The following is an 11,451-nucleotide window of genomic DNA, read 5'->3' on the forward strand; positions in this document are numbered from 1 at the left end:
TAGGCACAAGACATACCAAATGCTTAACCCCAGAACTCAATCCCAAAATATGGGTCCTTAGGTTTCAATAAAGAGCTTCAGGTATTTGGACTAGATTTAAATACTACCTACTGCTTTGTAGACAGGATTATGAATGTCAAAGTGTGAGGATCTTTAAAAAATTAGTTATTTGAATGCAAGCAGGAGTCTTCAACCTCCATCTTCGTGATTGACTGAACTAGCTAAGGACAAATGCAGCAACAATTAAATCTTGAGCTCAGCGAGCATGAAGTATGCTTTCCCTTACAACTTTTCTGAGTTACCATGGATCAGCACAGAGATTTTACCAAAGTGACTAACATCCAGTCTGCTACTAGGTCTCCTTGGTAGCATCTTTATCAAATAAAAAGATTAATCTCTTACAATGAGAAAGTCACACCAGTAAACTCTTAAGGGGGAGCTTGGCAATAAATACTGACCACAGATGCTTAACCTCAGACTGGCTTAGCCCAGTAGAGTTTATAAGCTAAAGGAAGAAAATAGCTATTTTAAACTACACTGTCTAGTTTATCAGAAGCCTAGTCCTGAGGAATGATGCACTGATACTAGACTTGCATTCTAGTGTTACTACAGCTTTGTTTTGATATCACTGCCAGAGGGAATGCAATAAATGTAGCAGTCTACAAAGGACAGAGAAGGTTTGCAGAGGCATCAAGTACTGAAGGGAGACCAAACTAAGCAGGCAGCCTAGACTTGGCCTATGGTCATCACTTTTAACTTACCTAGTGCTCATTCTCATGTTACTCCTTGCCACAGGGACCAGCATAGAGCTGAACACAAACCCACTAGCACACACCAAATTAAGCCACTGCCACATGCAACACAAAGCTGCTAGGACAACTTGAAACAGAAAGAGGTAGCCTGGTTGCAACACAATGATAAAAAGCTACTGAGTACTCCAGCTTTACATGCCAAACCAGGATTATTTTGAAGGCTATGAGACAGTATCCCAGCAATCCATTATACAGCAGGGCCAATGCAGTAGTGTGCAGCTTCCAGATACAGTTTTAACTACTCAAGCATTTACCATCAAGCATCCAGGCTACAAAGCATTTATGTTTCTAATATGCCAGAGCAACTTAAGAAACACACAGAGCACAGCAGTCCTGCAAAGCTTAAACCAAGTCAGCTGTTCAGTAAGCAGCCATTCAACATAAAGCTTCCTTAGAGAACTCAACAGTAACTTATGTTAGCAAAAGTAGAGTTTTATGGCAGAAAACTTAAATTCTCTATAGCTCTATCTCAGTAGGGATTCATTAGAGCCTTTTTCTAGCACTTCCTTTTCCAGTAGATACACATGGCCCAACATTAAGCAGCCAAGGCATTTGAAGACTAACAAAACAAGCCTGTTTCAAGCTTGTGAGGACTCCTCCTGAGTCTCTGACTACTTCTTCCATGAGCTGACGCAGAGGAACAGTTTCTAAAAACCAGCCACAAGACAGAGACATAAGTCTAGGCATTCGATATGCAAATCAAACATTGCCTCTAGGCAATGGTTTACTTCTGCAATGGGTATAGCTCAGGCTGGCTTTAAAAACACTTATTTAAAGGATGATAGCAATTACAGACTCCTAAGCAAGAGTTCCTTCTTTCTAGCGACACTTTATACTAGGCCAAGTATTGCCTTGCATGCCAAAGTTACTCATGCCTAGGTCTGCATTCCAGCAGTAATCCTGCACTAAGTTTAACGCACGTGACAACACTGGCATGATGCTGGTTTTAAAAAAGTCTTCCAAATAGCCTAAGCCTTGGGTGAGAGGTGCGGTGTCTGTAAGCTACACCAAGTCCAAGCCGCAGTTAATAAAAAAGGCTGGGTTCACATTCAAGTTTAGCTCCTTTAGCTGACTCCTCAGGGAGCCTCTAATGGGAAAACAACAACAAAAAAACAACAAAAACCAAAGAAAGTACAAAAAAAACCCAAAACAAACCCACCACCACACAGAGGACACCAAATTATTTGTCTATTTGCTACAGAAGTTGCTTACAAGGCTGTTGGAAAAAAAGATTAAGCTAAAGCATATTCTGCTACAGGTTTTCTGTATCCCTCCCTGACTTCCTAAGTCTGAACAAAAAAGCAACCTCACTGTTCTAAGGAGGCAATGTTTATGAAGTAGTTCTGAAAAGTGAAAGAACTTGCAACATAACTAGAAGTTTTTGGTCCTATAAGGAACAGACAGGGTTTTTTACTGCCGTTTAAGTGCTGCACTGCTACTGTTTTCCACCCTGAACAACCACCATACCTTGGTGTTTCATCTGCTGTCTGGTTTACCTTCTCATCTTAAATAATTTGTTTGATGAGTCACTTTAGTCTTACAAGCTTGCAGAGACAGCTAGAAGTCATAAAAAAGGTTTAGCAAACAGGTATTCTTGCACATTGCACCAACATATATTAAATAGCTCTTATATTTGCCTTTTTAGTCTACTCCTCTGGTAAGCAAAGAAAACTCAAGGTCATTTGCTACGTGTATTTTACTATTGCAATTCAGGGAAAATCATCCAGTTAATATACCAGTTTAATGCCACTATACACATTAACTGGGGGATTTTTAACCTTCCTTATAAAGCACAGGAGTTTCAAAGCAGCAAGTTCAGCACACACACTTTAGGAAGGTCAGCCCCCTACCCCTCTCCAAGGGAGTACATACTCTTCTAGAGGATATTCTGAAAACAGGGACAGGCTTTCAACACATACAGTTTCTGTGGAGAGCTCTGTTGAGGGTTTATATACCACTTCAGGTGAGGGTTAAGACCAATAAAAAGAAGAATTTTATGCTAACCACTCAAAATACGATCACATACTGTAACCAGGTGACAGTGATAACCCACAAAGCTCAACCCCTAAATGCCAGCAGAAAGACAAGCCTTCAGGACCTGCCTGAAGTTGTACAATAAGAACTTATTTTCAGAGGCACTTTAGGAATTTGTGTTGTGGCAGGAGTGCACATCATCCTGCAGCTTAGTGGTTTGGGTTTTTTTGGTGGTGGCTTTTCTTCTTTTTTTGCTTGCTGAGGACCTGTGAAGAAGAAAGCTGGGGCAAACTTCCATACAAGAGCTGTGCTACTTTCCAGCTGTGACAAAAATGGTTTTGAAAGATGCATTCTGAATGGCTTTATCTTGAGCCTGGATTCAACTAATGAAGCTGTGGTTCCAATTCTATTTAAGGCTTCAATTCCTCATTTCAAGGAATTTTCACATTACCAAGTTTCAGGTTGTGTTTTGGTGCATGTTTAGAGATGCCACCCTTCCAAATTTATGTATTCAAGAAAAACTCAGCCACTTTATGCTTTAGACTTATTAATCCATCTTCAAATAAATTAATCTTGAACTTGAGGCAGGACCATGTATGCCTAGGTACTACAGGAAACAACATTTAGGTCCTTTACAAGACAAACAGTATCCATCCTATTACTAGTTCTACACAGCCAGGAAGTAGAAGCAGCCTAAGCACGACATGAGCCACTCTTGCACAATTAGTTCAACAGAAAGTTGGCCAGAACTTGAACTGAGGAAGTATAGAATAATGAGGTTAAGCAACAGAAAACAGTTTTGCTGCTACTCCAGGAGTGGCTTCTTCTCTGCTCAAGACATCTTACAGTCAGTTAACTAATCCAGTTTACTGAATCACTAATCCAGTTTACTTAGATCACATGTTAACAGCCACTTCCAGAACTAGTACAGAGTTTTGTAACTACTCCTCTTAACATATGGCTGTTGATTCTCTTCTCCTAATGAAGAGGTAATAAGGCTTCTCAGAAATTGCAGATATATAGTGATAGCAGGTCACCTGGTTGCATATTTCTATCACACACCAGGAAATGGACAGTCCCATGCAGTCATGTTTCCATTAGAAAAACCTCTTAACAGTTATTACTTGTCTATATACACTCAGCATCTTGGCCTTCAGTAGCCTCTATTCAAGAACATTCAAGTGAAGCAATCAGTTGCAAGGCAGCCAAGTGGGATATGACTGGCTGTGTGACACAGGAGCATTTGCAAGGTAGTAGTTGCTGAAGTTTACATCACTAACATAAGGTGCTGGCTGGTAGTAACAGGTAACATTAGTGGCATTAGGGATGATATTTTGTTCTGCCAGCACTCTGAGAGCTAGCAGAGAAATCAAGTTGAGAGTCTGCCTTCGCTCATGTCCCATGAGACAGACTGTGCTCTCATTCACCACCCTGCGCAGAATCATGAGGTAGTCGTATTTGCTCCTCTCTTCTTTGGAGAAGTGGTTCTGGAGGTAGGTCTCTAGTTTACGCTGCTGATCCAGGATGTCTGGGAAGTCTATGAAGAATCGGGAGCACATGTAGCGCTCTAAAGTTTTGATCTCATCCTTATCCATGGGCCTGAAGTCTCGCACTAGAAGGTTACTATATTTCAGAAGCCCACCACCACGGATCTCTTCAGGATTTTTGGTAGCTATCAGCTTGTTCTGGAGGTGATCAAAAGCTGCTTCAAAGTCTCCATACATACTCTCCCCAATCACAGTTGGATGGAAGTGCTCTGACATGGGGGTTTCAGAGTAGTCATAATAAAAGAGCAGAGAGTCTAATATGATTTGGAAGGAATCCACACTGAATTCAAACTGTCGTCGTATACAGTCTACAAACTTCAGTTCCACATTCCTACCATGTTTGTTGGAAAGTGATATCAAGCTCCAACGGTCAGATTCTGTGTACACTTTGACTAGCTTCTGGATGTAGGCTTCCTTCAGTGTTACTGGGCTGATTTTTAGCTTGCTTACTCCTTCTGGCAAGAAATTCAAGAGGGATCGCAACACCACATCTCGAACTAACTGAAACTCTGCCTCACTTGGAAGAGAAACTTGAAAAATGAGATCCAGATCCTTGCATCCCAGCCCATTATCCTTGACCAGGACATGACCAGCTGCAGAGCCATTCAGACGGACATCATGTACCACAATGCCTGCTTCACTCAGCCTACTCCGAACTGTCTGAACAATGTCCTTCAGAGTGATCTTCAGTGTTGGGAAGTTACCCCGGCCATGGATTGGAACCACCTCTGTAAGAACCTCATGCAGACGGCTGACCTGCTCCCAGTTCAGTACACTGCATGACATGCAGTCTTTTTTGCTTCCTTTGCCTGCCATCTTAAGACTTTTCTTCTCCAAAGAAACTGTAGAGAGGTGAAATATATACGAAAGAGACAAATTAGACTTTTTTTAGACTTTTCTGTATGATTCCTGGATATATTCTATACTCTGCTTTTCTGCCTACACACAAACACAAATAAAAAGAATTTTATGTACAAATAATTATCAGCAAGCCTTTCAGCTGAAATGATGCACAGATTTACTACTGATGCAGACAAAATACTGAGTTATCACTGCCCTTTTTTGGTGAAGTAGAGTTCAATACTTAAGCCCGAGAGATTTCCTTCTTATCATAAAAGTTTTTGCTTTCTCAACCATCCAGCATCTACCACTCCTGGGATAAAGGCCAAGTACACCTTACTCCTGCAAAAAGCTACTGCAGTTCAGTATCCTGGACAGAATTCCAGCTGCAAAGTCAGATAACAACTACTTGATCTGCACTGCAGTCCTTGTATGCAACTCTTCACCCTTCCTAAAACTACCTTTGGGGATATATTCATACTTCCCCCAAACTTTTGCTCATTTGTGGAGGAAAAACAAGCTTCTAAGAGCTGCTGTATGTGTATTATGTCAGTGTTACACTAAGGACTTGAGAACCTCACTGGCCAGACTTGGTCACAGCCTCACCTGAAACTTCTGCACTTTTTAAGGAGTCTTGTCACAGTTGACAAGATGTTTTCCTTAAGTGGTTTGTATTTGAAGTATGTAGATGCACATGTTCTACAGTTACCCAACTCCTACTGGTATTAATACACTTAACATTACAAGTTTCTGCTGTGGCCAGGTGCTTCCTGACAGCTACAAACTGAGGCCTCACCTCCTTCTGCCCCAAGTACTTGTGAAGACTGCAGCTGCCAAGGTCAGTCTAGACAAACTTAAGCCAGTTAATTCTTGCCTACCAAGAACTGTTGAAAGCCCAACTGTATAGCTTCCTAACATGTAACAGCACAGTGCATGGAATGCTTCCCAAGCAAGGTTCAGAGAACAGCTGGTATTTCATTTCTGTCCTCTTCCAGCTTTTAATTTTGGAGCAGCTCATTTGATCTGTCAGTTCCTCCAAAGAGAGTCAAATCCAAGATCAAGTACACAGTAAGGTAAAAACGCTCCTGGGGAAGTAACTTCAGTCCTTGAGCATGAGCTGCTGAATTACAAACTTTGCTGCTATGGGTCACATCAGCACCAGCAGGTACAAAACCAAACCTGTGATTCACAAGATGAAATCAGGACAAACCAAGGGGTTCTTCAAACTCAATCCTTAATGATCCCACACAGCACAAACCTGACATCCAGCCTGCCAGAAGCCGCCCTCAGGCACTTCAAGCACATTAAAGTACATTTTCATAGTAAATCCACTGTATTTCCATTAAATCCTTCAGATCACTAAAGAACACAAGTGTCCTCCATAACTTTCAACTTAAGCTACAAGTGCTTTTAGCTACTACCTCTGAAAACATTCTTTCTCATCCTTCCCGTTCATAGCCTCCTTGGCAGCTGCAACACTGCAAGCTGTGCAGCCTACACAGCAATCAGAAAGGACACTATACTTCCCACCACACCATGCACACCTGGCTTTGCTTGGTGATCCTCACCCAGGACAATGCTGTCCATTGCTGACCTTATAGGAGAAAAATGAAGTATTTAATTTCTAGTTCAGTGGAGAATTTAATTCTCAGGCTATCAACCTGAGAATCAAGTCTCCCAGCCCTAAATCACTCCCATTTGTCTACTTTACAAGGCTTGTATTAGCAACAACAGGTCTTTAGTGACTTTAATTTATTTGGATGCCTGTTGTTTAACCACTGATATTTTCAATCACAAAATCATCTGATAAGTAAAGATCATAGAATCGGAGTGGTTTGGGTTGAAGGGACCTTAAAGCTCCTCCAGTTCCAGCCCCCTACCACAGGCAGGGACACCTTCCACTACAGCAGGTTGTTCCAAGCCCCATCCAACCTTCTCACTGCCAAGGAAGTACTCATAAGATGCTCATTCACTGGAGAGCAGTTAACTCTGAAGCAAAGACAGGCACTGCCTATTTAATACCAAATGTATACCCATTCTATAGGATGCAGACCTCAAATCAGAGGCAAAAGAAATGAGAAGATACTTTCACCTCTGGCACAGTGAAGCACTTCACCCTCCAGCTGCAGTTTCCCCCCTATAAGACATATAACTTGACCCAACACCTAACAAACCCGCAGACAGCATAGCCCTGTGACACCACGGTGCATCCAGACCCCAGCGGCATCGGAGACCGGAGAGGCTCAACTCCCGAGAGAAGAGCAACGCATGACCCGCACGCGGAAAGCGCTGCTTCAAACAGCAGCAACCCGTTTAAATAGCATCACCGACCACTTAAACCGAGGGAAACCCCGTTATCAGCAGAGCCCGAACCTGAGGAGCCGCCAGGCCACGTCCCGTCCCCGCTCCTCACCGGTCAGCACAGCCGAGCCGCGCACCCCGACTGACCACGCCAGGCTCACGCACGCACCCTTCAGGCTCCGCAACCGCCCTTTATCTCCGCCCCGCACCGCGCCCCGCCCTTCTCCGCCGTTTAATGGGCGGGCGGGGCGGCGGCAGCGCTAGGAACGGTCCTTGGGTTATCTCCCTCAAGCATCAAGGCTCCCCTCCCTCAGGGTACCGTGGCCGCAGGCTTCCCATCACAGTTCGGGATCGGGATCCCGGCGGAGTTCGGTTTGGGGTGGCTGTTTTCCGCTTCTCGTCCTTCCCCCCCATGTCTGACTGCACGCGGAAAGGGAAAGCAATGGAGTGTTGGTGGATGTCAAGTTGACTCTGAGCAGGCAGTGTGCCCTTGTGGCTACGGGGCACAACAGTACTCTGCGGCGCATCGGAGGAGTGCGGCAGCAGCAGGGCGAGGGAGGTGATGCTCCCACTCGGTGTTGGAAGGGCCCCCTCTGGAGTGCTGTGTCCAGTGCTGGGCTCCTCAGCACAAGAAAGTCAACTACTGGAGAGGGTCCAGCAGAGGCCACAGGGATGACGAGGGGTCTGGAGCATTTCTCCTATGAGAGACGGTGGGAGCTGGGTCTCGGTAGTCAAAGAGCAGCCTGAGAGGGGATCTCATCGGTGCAGATCAGTATCACAGAGGTGGGTGTGAGGAGGATGGTGCCAGACTCTTCAGTTGTGCCAGCGACAGGACGAGGAGCAATGACCATAAACTAAAACACAACAAGTTTCACCTCAACATGAGGAAGAACTTCTTTATACTGAGGGTGGCAGAGCCCTGGCACAGGCTGCCCAGGAGGGTTGTGGGGTCTCCCTCTCTGGAGGCATTCAAACCCCACCATGGACACATTCCTGTATGAGCTGCTCTGGGTGGCACTGCCTTGGCAGGGGTTGGAGCTGGTGATCTCCAGAGGTCCCTTCCAACCCCAACCATCCTGTGACTTTGTAAGACAGGGAAGTGGACTACAATGAAAAGCAGGCTGAAATAACAACAGGTTTCCCCAAAGTTACCTTGTCTTGTGCAGAACAACTGTCAGCATAGACCCAAAATTTCCAGGCTCTGCTAAAGGGTTTGACTGTGGTGCTCCACTGGAAACAGCCAGAGCAGGAGTTCATACAGAAAGTACAAGGATGAGCTTACAATGAGCAGCAATAGTGTTGAAACACAATGTGCTGCTGAACACCACAGGTGATGGGCTGTGGGAGGCACTGGGGACATGGAGGAGGATGGAACTGCCAAGATGGGAAGCAATGGATAACTTGTAGATACAGAATAATAAAGATCAGTTTAATAGTACACAGTGCAACATAATGCACTCCAGGGATAAAAGCTACCATTTCTTCTATAAACCATCCAGTGTTTCAGCAAAAGGGGAAAGGACCTGGGGTATTTGCTTCCTGCAGGATAACTGGGACTCGGTATAAGGGTCTATAAGAAAGGCAAAACTTATCCTAGGACAGGACAGTTGAGTATTTACAAAGCATTGAGGGGAAAGGACATTACAAAGCACTGAAGGAAAAAAAAGTCCCAATGCATCTGCTACACTGTTTGGTCATATGCAGTCAAAAAAAATGAATGAAAACCTGCACACACACAGGGAAGAGCTGACCTTGTAAGAGGAACTGAAAAGCTCCTCTTTTTGCCAAGCAAACAAACAGACTTGCCTTGTTTTACCAACAAAGCTAAAGCTGAGCAGGAATATGGGTGGGTTAGTTTGTTTGTTTATTTATTTTTCTGTAGTAGTGCATCATTGGGATAAATAACAGGAAACAAAAAGAGCTATTTAAAATTAAAGGATAACATTGACACAAGAATAGGGTTCAAGACAAGCTCATGGGATCATCTTTTTGTCCCATGAGATAATCATGAATTCAGAACATTGCAGCAGGGAGGGAGGGGGGAATAAAACTAACTCGTCTCAAGATGGAACTAGAAAAGAAAGTATGTGATGTGGTTGTCTGTGGTGGTGTGGAGTCGGATGTGAGGCTCCAGATCTCTCTTGACATTTCTCATGAGAGAAATAGGGAACTCAAAAAGAAGTAGGAGCGGAAGTGACGGAGTTATTTCTTCCTAACACCAGTTAGGAAGTGTCTCACATGGAGGTTAAAACAGAGAATGGTCTTGCCTCTTAAGAATATTTTTTCAGCAATGTTTCTGCCTCAAATATTACTAACTTTTGGCAATAACTGATTATTTTGGGCAGTGTATTTTCTGGAAAAGAGCAATTAAATTACCTGTTGATAAATATATTTGCAATGTTCGTTAGATACCAATAAAAGAAAAATAAATTGCAGCACATGCTGCTGTTATTACAGATGTTAAAACATTAATAAAAGAGTCACACATTACATTATTTGTTTACAAGACCTTGTTTCATATCAATGTTTGTAAAAACAAAGAGGTATCTCCACCCTGTCTTAAAAGGATACCTAGGGTGTTCTCTGCCTCCTCTGATTTGCAGACCTTGAGTATTTGTCAGTGGAATTGCTGCACCCTCTGCAGTGAATTTAGACCTGGCAAAACACTTATTCTTAATTGCCCTTCATTGGACCCACAGAAAGGGTTTGTGGAATGTGATTTAAAGCTTGCTGGACTCCTGGATGAGTTGCAGGGATAATGAGAATGCATCTCTCAGTAATGAACCTCTAGGAGAACTAGCTCATTTACCCCTGACGAGAGCCATCCTTTGCTATCCATCCACCTGGGTCTGGGCAGTGGATGACTGTGCTGTGAGGATGGAAAACATGGAAGCACACAGCCCATGATGTAGCACCTCCTCCCAGCTACAGTCCTTCCTCTTCCCTATCCTATGGTGTTTTGTTCCCTATTGTATGGTTTTCAGGGAGAGAATGGGGAAAGAAGAAGAACCAAATGGTTCCCAGAATAGCAGCATAACAGGGAAAAAGAGTCTGGGAGCTGCCAAAACAGAGGCAAGTACAGAGTTTTATGAACACAGTGCAACTTGTTCGCTTTAGTCCAGTAAATAGGGCGGCAAATTTGGCAGAATAAACACACTTAAAAACTTGTCAGTTGGCTCAGTGACCTGGTGCTGTCAGATTAGCTTCCTTACATGATGCATTGCTGAGCATGTCATTATAAATCTTGGTTGCTACAGCTGTTAAACCCATAAAGTGTAGTAGCTGTCATGCTCCATTCTGTAACTGAGCATGAAATCCTCCTGCACAGTATCAGCAGTGAGGAGTCCCTTTCTCTGTTGCTAGCTGCCTTTTTAAGCCTTTGAAGATTCCTGTGGGGAGATGCAGCAATCCTTCCTCCTGATACATGGATCAAAGTAGACACATGAAGTCTGGTACAGATGCACAGAGTGTACTAGTGCATGGAACAGCAGTGTTCCAAAAATTTAAGGTTAAATTTGCCACTAGAAGCACAGGGCCAATCAGGAACTCCCTGATCCAAGGGATGAGATGTTACTGTGCAGTAACTTCCCAACTCCCAGCAAGCTCTGAACTCAGCAACCACAAAGAGACACTCCTCCAAGAGGCAAGAAATGTCACCAGGGCCCTTCACCTGCAAGACCCGTGCATTGGAGCTCTGAGCTCCCGCTGCATTTAGATGTGAGGAGGAAATGCAAACCCAGAGCTTAAGAACATCTTAAAATAATCCCCACTCATTAGTTCTGACAGTATCCAGATGGTGGCAGTGCAGGGGTGGATTGCCATGTTGGTGGCACTGTCCAGAAGTCACCATGTGTAAGACTTTCCCAACTCCTGGTTTCTGTCCTAACACATTAGGCTTAGGAGCAGCATCTGGACATTCGCTCTTAAGGAGCTGGTTTCTGGAGTGCCTGAGAGCAGTGTCCCTAAACACAGTACAC

General features: G+C 44.0%; 1 protein-coding gene across 1 annotated transcript; it reads right to left on the minus strand.

Moving 5' to 3' along the window:
* Window positions 1-3,976: 3,976 nt before the first annotated feature.
* On the minus strand, window positions 3,977-5,167 carry TENT5C (terminal nucleotidyltransferase 5C). The gene has a single exon (XM_005146625.3). The coding sequence runs from the start codon at window positions 5,147-5,149 to the stop codon at window positions 3,977-3,979; it is 1,173 nt and encodes a 390-aa protein (XP_005146682.2). The 5' UTR covers window positions 5,150-5,167.
* Between the last annotated feature and the right edge of the window lie 6,284 nt (window positions 5,168-11,451).

This window comes from Melopsittacus undulatus, chromosome 2 (genome assembly GCF_012275295.1).
Source record: "Melopsittacus undulatus isolate bMelUnd1 chromosome 2, bMelUnd1.mat.Z, whole genome shotgun sequence".
In the NCBI taxonomy this organism is placed as follows: domain Eukaryota; kingdom Metazoa; phylum Chordata; class Aves; order Psittaciformes; family Psittaculidae; genus Melopsittacus; species Melopsittacus undulatus.